The 15,486-nt window shown below is 54.6% G+C and overlaps 4 protein-coding genes across 4 annotated transcripts; all 4 read left to right on the top strand.

Annotated features, from left to right (window-relative positions):
• The first annotated feature begins 941 nt into the window (after positions 1–941).
• On the top strand, positions 942–2,279 carry PHACADRAFT_248344 (uncharacterized protein). The gene is made up of 4 exons (XM_007390975.1): positions 942–1,006; positions 1,059–1,416; positions 1,518–1,861; positions 1,889–2,279. The coding sequence occupies exons 2-4, from the start codon at positions 1,240–1,242 to the stop codon at positions 2,157–2,159; spliced, it is 792 nt and encodes a 263-aa protein (XP_007391037.1). The 5' UTR covers positions 942–1,006; positions 1,059–1,239; the 3' UTR covers positions 2,160–2,279.
• Positions 2,280–3,068: 789 nt separating this feature from the next.
• Positions 3,069–6,538, top strand: PHACADRAFT_84405 (uncharacterized protein; the record flags this gene model as incomplete). Its single annotated transcript, XM_007390974.1, has 4 exons — positions 3,069–5,185; positions 5,236–5,514; positions 5,569–5,860; positions 5,981–6,538. The coding sequence occupies 4 exons, from the start codon at positions 3,069–3,071 to the stop codon at positions 6,536–6,538; spliced, it is 3,246 nt and encodes a 1,081-aa protein (XP_007391036.1).
• Positions 6,539–6,799: 261 nt separating this feature from the next.
• On the top strand, positions 6,800–11,303 carry PHACADRAFT_169080 (uncharacterized protein). The gene is made up of 16 exons (XM_007390973.1): positions 6,800–7,016; positions 7,067–7,192; positions 7,246–7,333; positions 7,387–7,417; positions 7,476–7,621; positions 7,672–7,736; positions 7,790–7,812; positions 7,862–8,881; positions 8,933–9,389; positions 9,440–9,610; positions 9,673–10,050; positions 10,102–10,210; positions 10,262–10,524; positions 10,587–10,785; positions 10,836–10,905; positions 10,958–11,303. The coding sequence occupies exons 1-16, from the start codon at positions 6,863–6,865 to the stop codon at positions 11,009–11,011; spliced, it is 3,354 nt and encodes a 1,117-aa protein (XP_007391035.1). The 5' UTR covers positions 6,800–6,862; the 3' UTR covers positions 11,012–11,303.
• A 2,018-nt stretch (positions 11,304–13,321) lies between these two features.
• Positions 13,322–15,291, top strand: PHACADRAFT_135435 (uncharacterized protein). Its single transcript, XM_007390972.1, has 9 exons — positions 13,322–13,805; positions 13,857–13,954; positions 14,014–14,153; positions 14,204–14,262; positions 14,317–14,464; positions 14,518–14,651; positions 14,703–14,860; positions 14,921–15,056; positions 15,113–15,291. The coding sequence occupies exons 1-9, from the start codon at positions 13,526–13,528 to the stop codon at positions 15,172–15,174; spliced, it is 1,215 nt and encodes a 404-aa protein (XP_007391034.1). The 5' UTR covers positions 13,322–13,525; the 3' UTR covers positions 15,175–15,291.
• The last annotated feature ends 195 nt before the right edge of the window (positions 15,292–15,486 follow it).

Genomic DNA, 15,486 nt, shown 5'->3' with positions numbered 1-15,486 from the left:
GTTTTCGGGTTTCTTTAGCTCCCCCTTAACGATAGGCCAGTAGTCCATGTCGTCCAAGATGTCCTCCATCCGGACCGTCCATGGCACGAAATTTTCGGGTCCGCGAAGGGGTTCGATGCGGTGGCCGCCACCACCGTAGATAGCTGTCGTCCGTTCACTGTCCGCCGACATGCTGTCGTATCGTTACTCGATAATCGTGCTGATGCGGGTGTTGAGACTTGGTGTGAGAGCGAAATTTCAGGGTGCGAGGTAAGTTCGTTGATGCGGTCTACGCCGCGGGGCTCATAACCTCTTGTAGAGGAGTTCGAGCACACGAGAGAATGAGGGGAATTGGCTGATTTTCTTTTAATTGTACGAGGCGTACAACGTGTATATATACACGATGAATACAAAGGAGGCGTGTGCCACTGCGTCACAGACAAAAGGGGGTGGCACCAAAAGCACGCACCATACGGCCACAAACGATATGACATGAGCCTCTCGTTTGTCGGGTGCGCCAAACGTGAACTACGACAATTCTTGGCCATGGAGGCTCGATCTTTGCTATATTGCTATAAGGTTTGCACAGCGATCAGGATTCGAATTGATGAATTACTAGCGAACCGTATATAGCAGACTCAAAGCAATGCGGACACCTGCAGTTCGCTTGCCTCTGTACATCGACCACCTCGGCGACACCATGGCTCTCCCACAGCAGAATACGGACGACATGAGGCGCACAATGTGTCTGGCATTCGCTCGAGGAGAATGTCACCGCCAAGATTGTCCGTACAGTCATACTCTCATCGATCCAACTCGGTTGCTCCGGCTCGTCGGCGACGTCACGATGCATTTCAACGACGAAGCGGAGCATATATGCCTATCTCTCAGTCACAGCCTTGCCGGGCACGAACAGTGGAGAGTTGTGCTAAATGATAGGCACAGCGGGCCTCTGGAAGTCCGCGCAAACACCCTCACGGATGCCTTGCGAGAGCTTGAAACGCAAAAATTCGGACATATTGCTGAGGTAAAGTGTATAGGGAACATCGTTCAGCGCACGGAACTGAACAGGATTGCAGGCGCAATGGACACAAGGTGATTCGCAGTCCACCCTTTGCAGCGAATCTCAGCAAGGTCGCTGCTCAAGGGAAGGGCGCTGCCAATACAGACATGGCTTGATCGACATTGCACTCCTGGAAGCCTCGGCACGCCGGCTGCGCAGGGCAAATGCATTCCCAGAAGCATCGCTCGGCATGGAATATGTACGGTCGTCCACGGACAGAGCTGTCTGGAGGGTCGTACAACGATTCGGGCTGCGAGAGTCTAATACAATATCCACACATGCAGAACTCGCCCATGCATTCAGCGCGCTTGCTTTTCGCTTCTTCATCGCTCTTCAAACTGAGATCTCCACTGGATCTCTCCCCGCTGTGGTACGTAATGCGCATAGGACGTTGCCATGCTAAACCATGTGTCTCACCGATCTTTCCTCTTATTTTGCACAGGCGTCTGCTTCATCATCTTTGACGTTGCCACAGGAGCAGATCTCCCCAACCCGTGAGCGCCCGGCTGCTTCCATCTCAGATGAGGCACCACCAAGCTACTCCGATATATACGGTACTACGTCCGCAGAAGCGGACCACAGCACAGGTTCTACAAACAGAGCTCCCTTGCCTCCAGCCACATCCCAGCTCCCCACTTTCGCACCATACAACTACGGCGCCACAGCGAACGGGCTGATGAGCACCTATCTCATATCGCTGCGGCGGATAGACCCAACACTATCCGACGCCGTTTCCGACATTCTGCAAAGATCTCCCCAGCTTCGTGATGCGTTGCTCCGCGAACTGTCAAGGAACGCCGCTACAAGCCGGCCTCGCATGTATTCGGCGAACTACATCCTGAGAAGCGGGGATATTTTGCCCGCGCCGGTGACGCAAAGCACCAATGAAAGACGAATGCCGGAGAAGAGTCTTGATACGGTACGATTTGTGGTTTCGTGCGTCCTTCTCGCTCCCATCGTCGTAGTCATCGTACTGCACTGGCCCGAGGTCTCAGACTTCTTACTACGGGCGCTGAAGTACTACGCTATATTTATTGGGGGATGGCTGGCCATTAGCTTCCTCTGTCTCGCATGTTGCTCTTCGTCTGAGCATGCTCCATCGGTCAGATCAGTGTAGTAGTCGGGATTTCACTTCTGCGTGCCTTCCTTTCCTTCCGTACTGTAGCTCTGCCTCAATTCTGCGGATCCCACACATGTGTATGACCCTGTTGTCCTAAGCTGCTCAAACTTGTATTGGACCATATATACGCAGTGCATCGCATTATTGCTTCGTGCACATCTCGTCAGAAAGCGGTCTTTATTTGCGCTCATTTGGGCCAGGGCGCCACGAGCAGAAGCGTGGGAAACGCACGCTCACGTGACATAGTATCGCGCGTGTTGTCGAACTTTGGATGCGACCAGATCTTGTTCTTTCTTGACAATAGTCACTAGGGTCCCGTCCTTCCAAACTCGTCGCCTTTACCCACGACAGATTTGAACACTATCTCGCGAGCATCGTGGGGGGTTTCTGTATACTTCCCGTGCGACGATGGACCAACCTGTGGTCCAAGGTGCGTCTCCAACTTGCTCACGGGGATCAACTCACGTACCGTGCGTAGATATACCAGACATGGAAGTCATAGCACGGACACTGGAGCGCATCAGGGGAGAGAGGGATGCGCTGAGAATCGAACGAGACGCCTTGCGGCGAGACTTTGACTTCCTCAAGGTTGAAACACGGTTCACGACCGAGAGCTTGAGGAAGCAACTCCAAGCGGCCATCCCCTCCTCCCCTCCTGCATCAAGACACCATGCGACGTACTCTGTGGACAGTGGCCACCTCGAGCGAGCGGCTATAGTCTCGGCCCTCGTCGTTCAACACCTGCAGTCTGAGCGCGAGCTTGACGCATCACACATAGCCTCGCTTTCACACACAGTCCACAAGGCCCAGAAACGGGCAGAGGGTGCGGAACTGATATCACGGGAGAGGGAAGTAGAGCTACGGAAGATCAGGAAGGAGGACGCCGAGATGCGAGACACCCTGACCATGGCTGAGGTCAAGCTCACCAACAGCGAGCGGAAGATGGCAGACCTCACGACCCTCGTAAGCCGGCTCGAGCAAGACCTCCACCAAGAACGCGCCGACCAAACTGAGACTCGTGTTATGTTGGCGCGTGCCGAGTCATGCGTTGCCGAGCTGTCAAAGACTCTCGACGACTCAGAATCGCTTCGGAACTCGCTCGCTCTTCAAGCCACGCACCTCGAGCAGGACTTGCATAATGCGAAGACAGAGCTCGAAGAGTCAGAAGGGCGCTACCACGTATTGCAGCAACAGCAGCTCGCGGCCATGTCGGCCCATGAGGCCACCAAGGCTCTCAGGAAGCAAATCGAAGAACTCGAGAGTCGTGTTCTGCGCCGCACAGAACAGATTGGCGTACACCAGCATGACATCAAGAAGCTCGAGATGAACTTACGCCTTCAGGAGGAACGAGTAACGGAGCTCACTGGTGACGTTGATGTGCTGGAGACGGAGAAGTTGGCAATGGTTGAGGACTGCAGGACGACAAGGGAGGAGCGAGATACAGCACTGAGACGATGCGAAGCGCTGGAGGAGAACGTCGAGATGTTGGAGGCGCAAGCTGTCGCGACTGAGGAGCATCGGTCAACTGAGCTGCAGGCTATGGTCAGAACTGTCTTCGATTCCGTCAGCAAGCGAAGGCCGATCTCGCGAGCGTTGCGAATTGCCGAGTCGCGGTTTGCTGCACAGGAGCAGCTATTCGCTGTTCAGCTCCATCAGGTCGAGGAAGCTGCGTCGCTCTCACGTTTAGAAGTCCAACGCTTTACCCGCGAGCAGAACAGTGCGCTGTACACCCAGTCCCAACAAGCAACCCTGGCTCTTGCGACCGTATACGCTGGTCTTCGCAAGACGAACGCCTCTCTTGACCTCGTCTGTGGCGCGCGTACCTCGTTGCATGCACAACTCGATGCCGTTCGCCAAGACCTCGAGCAGAAGCTCAACGAGCTGTCTGATCTACACGCGCACCGTGAAGATGCTGCCGCAGAGGCCTCTGAGACTGAGAAGCGGCACGCAGAACGGATCCACGAGCTCGAGGAACGGTGCAAAACCTTACGCAACGGAAATACGGACCTCAAGACCCAGCACGAACAGACTCTTGCTGAGCTCACTGCCACACAAGACCAAGTCCGTCTACAGATGTCCGAGAGCACAGGTCGCGTGCAGGAGGAAGGCGCGCTCCGCGTACAGCTTGAGGCTATGCAGCGGAGATATCAAGACGAGACGGATGCGCTCCGGGCTGAGCTCTCCAAGACTATCGAAGAGCTCGAGACCGCCCAGCTGAAACAGTCCGAGCTGGAGTCGGCGCACCGTCAAACACTTGATGATGTCTCCGCTGAAAAGGAAGAACTTCAGGAACGCCTCACCGAGACCCTCGAGAAACTTGTGGCGAGCGAGAAGGCTGTTGTGGAGCTTGGCGACACGGAGGCAAGGCACATCGCGGAGATCGACACTCTGACAGAGCGTCTTGATACCACAGAGAAGGACGTTGACGAATTGACCAAGGCGAGGGACGAGCTCCTCGCAGAGCACGGGACTACAAGCAAGGAGTTCGACGAAAAGCGTACCGAGGTGGAGGTGCTCCAGCGAGCGAAGGAGGACTTGGAGATGCAGCTCGAGAATGTGCAGACGGTGCATCAAGCGGAGATGAAGATACTACAGGAGCGTGTGGAGCTTGCGGCTCGCGAAAGGGCAGAGCTCCAGAGCTCGCTTGCGGATGTTGAAGTTCGCTTCGACGAGCTGAACAAGGTACGCGACGAGCTAGAGGAGCAGCTCGCCGCGGCAGACACGGATGTCGAGCGGCTGCGCGTTGAGCTCAAGGCCGAGAGCGAACAGCGGCTGCGCGAGGCCGAGCAGCATGCGGAAGAGCTTCGGACGGTTAGGGAGCACGGTGACCGGGCGTCGCTTGGACATGGCGAGCTGCAGCAAGAGCTAGCGTCGTTTGGAGAGCAACTTCAACAGGCGGATGCTGCGATTCAGGCCGCCGGCAAGGAGAAGCTGGAGTTGCAGACGCAGATGACGGAACTCGAAGCTGAGATACAGCGTGGACTCTCGTTCCAACGGCATCTAGAGAGTCAGATTCAGGATGGGTATGTCTTTCATGCTCTCCCCGAGTCAACGGTACTGACCGTGCATTTAGGCACAAGCAGACTGCGACGCTCAAAGAGCAAGTCGATAAAACCCGTGCTGATTACATCCGCGCTGAGAAGGAGGCCAAGACGGCGGAGATCAACCTCTCACTGCAGGCAGTGCAGCACGAAAAAATTGTCTCCGGTTTGCGCAACGAGATCGAGACCCTCCAGGAGACGTCAAAGCTTGCGGAAGCTGTCGAGGAGCTTCGCGAGCAGAACCAGGAAATGGAGAATCTACTCAAGGCCAAATGCCTAGAGATTGAAGAAAACGACGATCGGTTCATTGGGTGTGTACTTTCTGCTACTCTTTGTGTTCTGTATGTATGCTGATCGTGTTCCAGACTGATCAAGGAAAAGAAGAAGCTGACATCCAAAGTTGAATCTCTTACTCGCAAGATCAAGTCGCTGCAGGAGAAGCTCTCATCCGTGAGCCAGGACACGACGCCAAAGGCTAACCCTCTTCCGGCTACGTCCACTTCAGCTGCTCCTGTTGCTTCGACCTCGACACTCCCACCGCTATTGTCACCACCGACACGAGCTCTGCCTCCTCTGCCACCAATGGTGGAGATGCCGGAAATGTCAGCACATCCCTTCGCGCCCCAGTTCCAACTGGGATCCTCGACAAGCTCTCATGTACGCTCTTCCACCTCACCCGCGCCCACTGCCCGACCTAAGACGCCGGAAGCTTCAATTCCCCCAGCGGTCTTCAAAGCGCGCACCCCCGACTCCTCACGACGTCGACTCTCAAAGAAGCCCGTGCATGAGCCCTTCCTGCCATCCCAATCGTCATCTTTCCGGCCATTGCAAGATGCGTTCCAGCCGCAACAAGATCACCTACGCGCGTCGGCATCGACATCAAGCACCGTGGGTGTGAAGCGTCGTGCACCGAATGACTTCGAGGACTGCGACGGCGTACCTGCACAAGTTTTCACCGTGGACAGCGTCCCGAGCAGCTCAGATCCTATGGGCCAGACGCCAAGAGTAAGGAGAGCCCTCCAGAATGTGCGCGGGGGCTTCACGCCTATGCGGCATACGCGAGCGTCGACACAGCCCCAACCGTCTTCACATCTCTCGCCGTCACTGACACCGTCTTCGGAGATGCCGGTTGCAACACCCGCCCAGCCGGGATCGCCGCCGCGGCAGAAATCGAGCGCGGCAATTGCGGACGTTACGAATAGTCCGCGGTCAAAAGCAGCGCAGAAGGGGAAGCGGAAGTGGCTGGATGCGCTTCGGGGCGGCTCGACCCAGGCAACGCGGGGTGGGGCAACAGTGAGACCAGGGTTCGACAGGGCGCAGAACGCTGCGCGGTGAGTTGGTCTTGGGAGCGTGCGATACAGTGTACATACCCATTCGTTTGACGGACTTCTGGTCAGTGTAGTGATAATCTCACGCATATGTACTGCTAGTCAATAGTCTCTACATCTTGTTGTTCATGATATCTCAATCTTTTTTTAAGCATAAATCGGTGATGATGACGAGAGAACGACGTCGCGCAGCGTTAACTATGGCGCCTAAACTATTGCCCTGGCGCGCCCGGCCAGGATACCAGCGGTGCCAATACCTACCGCTTGTCTTGACCTTCATCCAAGTTTACCCATCCTGAACCGATCTGGCCACTAGAGTTCGGGTATATCAATGCTAATGAAGTCTGACCAGAAGCCCTACATTGACCTCTCTGCTGAGCTCAACGACGAGCTTGACTGGAAAGCTGGGACGCTCAGGGCATTTGAGCACCATTTGGATATCTCGGCATGGGCGTATGAGGCGGTCTCGGGTGTAATTGCTATAGGTGCGTTGTACTGTCCATAGTATATTCCTCCGATGCTAAAATGCATCCAGGGACTAGCTACGGCATCATCAACCTCTATGGAGGCCCTGGCGTGGAACATCGCGTAGAATCATCTGACCGTGTCGCAGTTCGAAGCTTGCACTTCGCTAGTTCAATATTCAGGCTTTTGTGTGTCGGTCAGTACTTTCAAGGACACATACCTTCAGACTGCAGAACTTGGCTGTCACAGATAGCAAAGACCGTCTGAATGTCTGGGACCTTAACACCCCTGGAAAGCCAAAGATGCAGAGCGTCATCAACTTCAACCATCCCATAAAGTGATGAGGACATTTGAACTATCGCCTACATCACTGGCTGACAGGCTTGGTAGTTATGTGGTGCTCTCATCATCTCACTCACATGTAAGTATTAATATTGGCCGACCTTGGCCGAGGGATACGCCTAAATCATGGCACACAGGCCTTCATCGCTCTCGCAAATGGTGAAATACAGACATACGATCTGATGTGCTCGAGAAAGTCGCAATTCACTATGCCAAACCTATGGGCGCTGTATGAACGAAGAGTACTAGCAGGGGGTATGTCGAGTCGCGCCGGCTCTCAATCGTACGTGCGACTTTCTCTCTCCAAGGTTCATACCAATGATAGTCGTGAAGGCAGCTTCCGATAGAGTTGGTCGTACATCCGCGAGACCTGAATCTCCTTTTCGTGGCCTATGGAGGTACGTCATACTGGCCTCTCCATGACGCTGTATCTCACCAGAGTTGAGCTAAGGCGGCGTCGTGATGTCGGATTTGGTGAGTCTGATGGATAACTGACTTTCGCCTGCTGACATGGGGATGGCAGACGCAACGTAACACAGTGCGGGCCTTCGAATATATTATTCCACCTGGAGCACCTGGGGGTACAGGCTACCATGGGCATCAGGATCTTTTGACGCACCGGCGACCTGATGTAACTGCACTCGCGGTGCATCCTTGTGGCCACCTGTTTGCAGTCGGTTACACAGACGGATCAATAGCGTTCTGGGCTGTTGAGGACGAAGACAAGCCGCTCATGGTCCTGACCCTCGACGGCGAGCACGACATCAACATCGCTGATTCATGTAAATTTGACGAGGCTATGTCCAAGGGTCGTGTGAAGTCGAGCATTCGAGAGCCAATCTTCAAGCTTGCGTGGAGCGGATTCGCGAATTCGGACGACCCTCGCGGTGGAGATACTGTTTTGACGGTTCTAGGAGGCTTGAAGGAGGAAGATGTCCCTGGTGTAACCGCCTTGCTGCTTCCCGCATTCAATCCTCCAGAGCCCTCTTCATCTACCGCTCCCGACTCCCAGACGCTCCATCCTGAATTCCGCGCCGCCATGCGACAGTCGGTGACACCAAAGAACTTGCACACCTATTCGACTGTTGGCACACCCCAAGACTTCTTACTGCTCCCTAGAGAGAGTCCGCATTTTGCTGGGACTTACGATCCATATGCTATACTCCTACTTTCAGATGGCGAAAAGGAAGCTCGGGCCATCGAGACGTACCAGTACCCACCACCGATTTTCGCCATTCACGAGCACACGGAGCCTACGCCTAGTGTCCCGAGAGACGAACCGGAGCAGCTCGAGGACGTGCTGTCGGACGAGATCGCGCTTACACTGGAGTCGATGCAGTTGAACGACGAACCCAAGTCCCTGGAGGCCCCTCCGTCATTTTGGAGCGGACCTCTTGGCGTGATTTCTGGAGACCTGATTTCTCTGGAGCGAGACGCGTACGAGGCATTAGTTCATGAGGCGGCGCCCGAGGAGGAGGGCCTACGTCTGCAAGGCGGGTCTGCTTGGGTAGATGACATCGAGGGTCAGATGAAGCTTCTTCGAGTGCGCACCCTTCGGATGAGCCTCTTTGACACCGTCTGACATAGCCTTCAGTTCCAACCACACCGTATGCTGGCTACCTTCCACTCCGACCTAACTGTTCGCTTCCGCGATCTCAGCGCCCAGCTTCTCCAGAGCTCAGATACCAACCCACTGCGAGCACGGTACCCCAACCCTCTCCCGTCATTGACACTCGATGTTCTTGCTCTGCTGGCGGATCCTTCGGTTGCGTCTCAGACCTCACCAAAACTCGTCGAGGAAGCCCATATTGTCTCGTTACAACTTGCCCCACAGTCACTAGAGTGTGCAGTCGCCCTAAAAAGCGGAGAAGTTACTATCTTTCGTATGGCCGGTGTACCGGCAGGCGAAGCTGCTATCCCGCGGACGCTAGACGACACAGAGCTAATCTCCGCGACACACGTGTGTACCGGGGAGCATCGACGCTTCCAGCCGCACTTCTTGCTGTCTACACGCCGAGGTCCCGTCTCTGCGGTCGCGTTATCTGACATCGGTGGGTACTGCCCCACTATTTCGTTGTTCCGCTTTCAATGTCCTTTTTAGGATTCCTTGCAACTGCGTATGAGGAAGGCGCCATCTTCATCGTCGATATGCGAGGGCCAAGAATCCTCCTCCGAGAGACATCAGACCGAGCTGGTCGTCGGAGATCCTTCTTGCGGAGTCATGCAGACCCTGTCGTGAGTTTGGTTTGGACCGTCGCCGGTACAGATGGAGGTTCGTTGCTCTTATCGTATAAGCATATGCGTAAACTGACGCAAGTGCACGTGCGTGTGTAGACATCTTTCCACGCGTTCGCCTCCTCGCAACACGCGAGAGTGGTACAACGGCGATCTATACCCTCTCGCGCACACCCTCAGGCATCTGGTCCGTCGGCGCGGACCATGCGACGACCGAGGGTATCTCACACGCCATCCCTGGGGCGTCCTTTGTTCTTGACATTAAGACCGGTGCAGCACGAACGGCCGACAAGATTGGCCTCGTATCGGTCATGCATGCCGATGCCGGTGACGCACAGAAGGGGACCGCAATTTGGGTCGTTGCGGGCGCCAAGAGCGTGAAGAGCGTGTTAGATATCACTGGTGAGCGGCTTGGACGCGCGGAGTGGCCCAGCAAAGCGGGAAAAGTCGAGAGTGTGGTTGTCGTGCGGAAAAATAGTGAGCGCATGCTCTTCAGACGGTGTATATTATGCTGATAGTACATGCCAGCAGCGTCGACGCTCCTGGTGGCATACACCGACAAGCGCGAAGCGCTGGTCTACTCTCTGCCCTACCTCGAACACATGCACAGTCTGCAGATCCCCCAGTCATCCACCGAGTATGTATATCTGTTCGCGCTGCCTGTCCGTTGTCCTGACCATGCATGCAGGCCACTCAGCGTCGATGGCACAGGCGACTACATCGAGTGGAAACGCCATCCGTGCGGGCTCATCTACAAGGAGCGCTACGGCACGCTCTTCAACGTGCGTCGCTCAGGGCCGTACGAGGCCCCGCAGGTCGACTTCGCCGCCAGACGTAAGACCGTGCCGCCGCAGCCGCAACCTGTCTCTGTCGGCCCAACATCGTTCATCGGGTCGTGGATCGGGTACATCACAAGCGCTACTCTGACCGGGGACCAAATTGATACGTTGTGTGAGTATTCTTGTTAAAGCGAGTGTGCGACGGGCCTAGAGATACTGATGGCCTGCACGTAGTGGGTGGTCCTGATAGGCCTATACCGCAGCCAAAACCTCAGAGGCCGAAGCCAAGTGCAACAGGTAGCGGGCGAAGCAGCGGTAGCGGCAGTCGACCAGATCCGCAGAGGGCGAACTCCGTCTCGGAGATGGCCAACTCTGCGTCTCGAGGTGTCAACGATCTGTACTCGCGGCTAAATAATGCTCTGGCCGAGAGGGGGTGAGAATTTTTCCTCTATGCGCCCGAATAAGTGTTCATAAACGACTTAGAGAAATGTTAGGAGGGCTCGAGGAGTCGTTCCAGTCGCTAGAGTCTGGCAGTAAGAACATGCTTGCCCAGGTACATATCACCTACAACCGTCTCTTACTGCCACTCACTATATGCGTCACAGGCTAAGAGTCTGGCCGCGAAACAGAGTGCCAAGCGATGGTTCGACTTCTCGTAAAGATCACAAGACGTAATGAATCTCATCTGTATTGTACACTTTCTGCATACCAGCTTGATGCTTACTTTTCGGCGGGAGGCTTCTCGCTAAGGAATACACTAGTGATGTTGACGGTGGATTTCTTGCGATACTCATTGAGCATGCCGAAGAAACCGTCCTCCTTTGTGGTCTCGTGCTTGTGGTCCCATTCTTCGGTGTGGCGCACAATCTGATGGGCCGAGTTCGTTTCGATGGTGAGCAAGGAGTTGACGGTCTGTTACATACAGATGTTAGCTTCCATGATATATGTTGGAGACGAAACGACAGATACTTTAGTAGGTTCGGAGGCCTTAGGGTCGCGGAAGTAGGCGACGTCCTGGTCGATGAGGATGGTGCTCTTGGGCACCGACGATGGATTTTCCAAAATGCGGAACTTGGGAATATCCGCACGAGGGAACAGCTGCATTCCACGAATCAGTACAGTTACAGATTGCAGAGTCCAGTTCCTACCTTGACGAGCCCGTTGAATTGCTTACGAATCGACTCGATACCTTCTGCAATGCCTATGGGGTCGTGGAAGACGGCTTCCTTGGCATACATCTGGTAAGAACTCTGTCAAGACAATAAGTCATTCTCTCGTAAACTTTGGGTTGCTGCTATTCACTTCTTTAGGTTGGCATGTGTACAACTGCGGACCAACGAATGAGCCAAAAATGACGACGCTGCCACGAAAGCCAGTGGCATACATCCTTAATGCTTTGAATAATGGGCTTCTCCCACTCTTCCATCTGACGTTCCTTGAGAGATTTGGTCTCCTGAGGGGTCAGACCAGACGCGTTCTTCGCACTGAGATCGCTGCTAGGCATGATGCTAACGTGTCTTCGCGGTGTAGCCCGGGCTGCAATAGATGCTCGGAGTACTGGGATGTGGGCGAAGGAATGGGCGAGCATTGCTAATCGCGTCCACCGTAGGCTTTATATACTCCTGGGTGAGCAGCATGACGTCTGACGAGTTGTGGGATGGAGAGACAATGAGCGCATCGTCCTCTTCGAAGCCTCCGCACATTGGTTGCTCGGCATCAAATCGAGCGTCGGGATACTTCTAAAATAAGAATATATCGGAATTTGTGATTGGCGCCAGCGCTAAGGGCGTGATCTACATCTCTCTTAACTAGGTGACCGTCTGAACTCTGTGAGTAAGTTCGACTCTAAATTTCATCAGAAGTGCTAAGCACTGGGCTTGTATAGCTTCCTCGCAACACAAGGACACGCTGTTCTATTCTCGTCCGCGCTACGACGTTGAGTGTCGATATCGATGCCCGCAGTGTTGTCATTGACCTCGGACCCCGAAAAACGGCGGCGAACGCACTCCCCTCTCCCAAGTCGTACATATCTGTTTTTGCGGTCAGGCTTCTGGCTTTTGACCTTTCCACAATGCCTGAAATTCTCAGAGAGAAGGGCGGAGACTTGGAGGAGTTCCCATGCCATTGACCCCGGTGCTATCAGTCCATTTGACAACACTGGATGCCCGTACTAACGACGCCTCCGGGTGTGCCGCGAGTATCCTCATCAGCACCAGGTGTTCTCGGGCATGGTCCAGAAACACAAGGACCAAGAAGCACTGCTTAGACACTTTCCGGTGCTCTTCTAATTCTTCTCTCGCGTGTATCACATACAGGCCTTCCATCCATGTGCTTCCCAGGTGATCTACATCAGCTCATGCATACGTATCTGCTTGCGCTCACCACGCCATTGTAGAAAAAGACAGCCCAAAGAATGTCCCGGTTTCTGATTCTGTTTCACGTATCCTCGCGATTCCAAGATAAGCCAGTATCGCTGACAGATCCTCGTTGACGTGGCCGTCGCCAGCAAACAGCGCACTCGTCCTAGGCATGCGGTTCCTGTTTCTCGTTGCATAGAGCTATGTTGCGACTACTGCGCCACCGACACCCTTATCCTGGACCTAGAGTGCGTACATGCTGCCCACCTACTCCCGAAGATTCCTTCGGTCGACTACGACGCATGCTCAAGGAACACCTTTTACGACAGCTCCACAGCTTTTTATGCAGACTCGTGATCTCCAAATGACACGCTGCACATGTCACGCCAACCAGTTCCTATCTTCCTAGCGGGGTCCACATTGGAGAAGGCTTTGGGCGCGCGATGGCATCCTTTACCAGGCTCTCACAGGTTCTCCGACCATGGCGTGGCTGTGAAATACGCATGGGCTACGCGCGCACTATGCCTGAATACGGTATGACTATTTTCCGTTGTACTTTGAATCGCTGCCTGAAGCATGCTGTGGTGGCTTCTCGTCCATACGTTTTGTTCTGGGTGTAGCTCCCGACTTCTTTGCCTGCACAATGTGCGGAAGCTCGCAATTCCCGAATAATATCACAGACTTGGTCTAGCGTCATCTGCTCGATCCATGTTCGCCATCCACACTAGGACTTTTCGAGGTATAAAGAGACCCATTACCATCGCCTTCCCCAGTTGCCCAGCTCCTCAACACCTGGTCGCCTTTCCTTGAGTCATCATGTTCCTCAGCCAGTCCTTCGTTGCCCTCGTCGCTCTCGCTCTCGCCGTCTCGGCGACGCCTGCCGTCCGCGACACGCCGACGATCACTCTGCCAATCGCGAAACACTTCAACACGACTGGCACGCTCAACCTGCTCGCGCGGGACCAGGCTCGTGCGAAGTGGCTCAAGTCTCGTGCCAGCGGCGAGTCCCTTGCTGAGCGTGCGGGAAGCCTGCCTGTCACCAACGCCGAGGTCAGCTATCTTGCGGCGGTTGGCGTCGGTAGCCCCGCTACTACCTGTAAGTCCTTCTCTGAGAAGCCGCGACAGCATACTTACGATACTGAGACAGACAATTTGATCGTCGACACTGGTAGCTCGAACACCTGGGTCGGTGCTGGCACGGAGTATGTTTCTACCTCCACTAGTAAAAAGACCGGCGGGTCTGTGGTACGTCCAGCCTTCTTGACAATTATCACTGACTTGTTCTGACTGTATGATATAATCAGTCTGTCTCCTACGGCTCTGGATCTTTCTCTGGTACAGAGTTCACCGACCAGGTCACTCTCGGTAGCCTCGTCATTAAGAGCCAGTCCATTGGTGTCGCATCGAAGTCGTCTGGCTTCGAAGGCGTCGACGGTATCTTGGGGTACGCCGTTCATCGGCCGTCCACTCCCGTCACTAACTAAGTGGCATTAGTATCGGCCCTGTCGACCTCACTGAACAGACTGTCAGCAATGCCAACACTGTTCCCACCGGTAAATCCATCTGGCTGATCAGTGCACAACAACTGAGCTGATATCTCTCCACAGTCACCGACAACCTGCTTTCCCAGGGTTTCATCTCCACTGAGGTTGTTGCCGTCTCATTCGAGCCCACTACCCAAGAGAGTGTGACGAACGGTGAGCTCACTTTTGGTGGCACCGATTCAAGCAAGTTCACCGGCTCCATCAACTACGTGTAAATTGCCCGCCCTGCTTGAACCTCTGCAGTGTGCTGAATGCTGCCCGCAGCTCTTTGACAAACACTTCACCCGCTTCCGAGTACTGGGGCATCAACGAGTCCATCACCTACGGCAGCACTAGCATCCTGTCCAGCACCGCGGGTATTGTCGACACTGGCACTACTCTTACTCTCATCGCTTCTAGTGAGTCGGAACTGTCATCTCTACAAGAACACTGATGCGACAGTGATATAGATGCGCTCCAGAAGTACCAGAAAGCCACTGGCGCCACCTTGGACAGCACCACCGGCTTGCTCCGCGTCTCAAGCTCACAGTTCAACAGCCTTCAGAACCTGAACTTCGACATCGGCGGTGTTACTTATACCCTCACTCCGAACGCCCAGATTTGGCCTGTACGTCTATCACAGCTACTCTTCTGTGAGACATATGGGCTGACGGCTTGACCTATGCAGCGCTCCCTCAACTCGGCCATCGGCGGTAGCTCGGGCGACATCTACCTCATTGTTGGCGACCTCGGCAGCGACTCTGGCGAGGGCCTCGACTTCATCAACGGCCAGACTTTCTTAGAGAGGTTCTATGCTGTCTTTGGTAAGCCGTCCTAACGGGCCTTCCTGTAACACGTCAGCCCATAAAATTCTATCCAGATACCACCAACAAGCGGCTTGGCTTGGCAACTACCCAGTTCACCACCGCGACCACCAACTGAGGATCAGACACAAAAAGTTTAGGAATTGTATTTTTGGGATTGTACTACTCAACCAATGGGACTCTGGATGCCGCTTGTATGTGTGGATCAAATATAACAATTAGGATTTCAACTGCCTTTGTTCGCCAATCGGCGTTTCTGTGAGCTTGCTCTCGACCATCATGAACAGTTCAAACGTCCAAGCTCAAGCAGGGATGAAGCACGTACTAGATAGCAGGAGGGATGGGCCGGCAACCGTGACGTGCCGGCTTTCACACGCGCAAGCGTAGGTCCGGTGTCCTGGCCCTGGCGTAGATCGGTGTCGGCGCCGGC

This window comes from Phanerochaete carnosa (assembly GCF_000300595.1).
Source record: "Phanerochaete carnosa HHB-10118-sp unplaced genomic scaffold PHACAscaffold_1, whole genome shotgun sequence".
Lineage (NCBI taxonomy): Eukaryota > Fungi > Basidiomycota > Agaricomycetes > Polyporales > Phanerochaetaceae > Phanerochaete > Phanerochaete carnosa.
This window is presented reverse-complemented; position numbering and strand designations above follow the sequence as displayed.

What these genes read in the sequence shown, in the direction of transcription:
- PHACADRAFT_248344 (XM_007390975.1), top strand. Translation starts at nt 1,240, where the DNA reads ATGTACGGTCGTCCACGGACAGAGCTGTCTGGAGGGTCGTACAACGAT. An exon ending in ATCTCTCCCCGCTGTGGTAC is followed by an intron (nt 1,417 to 1,517) that starts GTAATGCGCATA and finishes ACGTTGCCACAG; the next exon opens with GAGCAGATCTCCCCAACCCG. An exon ending in GCTACAAGCCGGCCTCGCAT is followed by an intron (nt 1,862 to 1,888) that starts GTATTCGGCGAA and finishes CATCCTGAGAAG; the next exon opens with CGGGGATATTTTGCCCGCGC.
- PHACADRAFT_169080 (XM_007390973.1), top strand. Translation starts at nt 6,863, where the DNA reads ATGCTAATGAAGTCTGACCAGAAGCCCTACATTGACCTCTCTGCTGAG. An exon ending in AATGCTCTGGCCGAGAGGGG is followed by an intron (nt 10,786 to 10,835) that starts GTGAGAATTTTT and finishes TAAACGACTTAG; the next exon opens with AGAAATGTTAGGAGGGCTCG. An exon ending in GTAAGAACATGCTTGCCCAG is followed by an intron (nt 10,906 to 10,957) that starts GTACATATCACC and finishes TATGCGTCACAG; the next exon opens with GCTAAGAGTCTGGCCGCGAA.
- PHACADRAFT_135435 (XM_007390972.1), top strand. Translation starts at nt 13,526, where the DNA reads ATGTTCCTCAGCCAGTCCTTCGTTGCCCTCGTCGCTCTCGCTCTCGCC. An exon ending in AAAAGACCGGCGGGTCTGTG is followed by an intron (nt 13,955 to 14,013) that starts GTACGTCCAGCC and finishes TGATATAATCAG; the next exon opens with TCTGTCTCCTACGGCTCTGG. An exon ending in GGCGTCGACGGTATCTTGGG is followed by an intron (nt 14,154 to 14,203) that starts GTACGCCGTTCA and finishes AAGTGGCATTAG; the next exon opens with TATCGGCCCTGTCGACCTCA.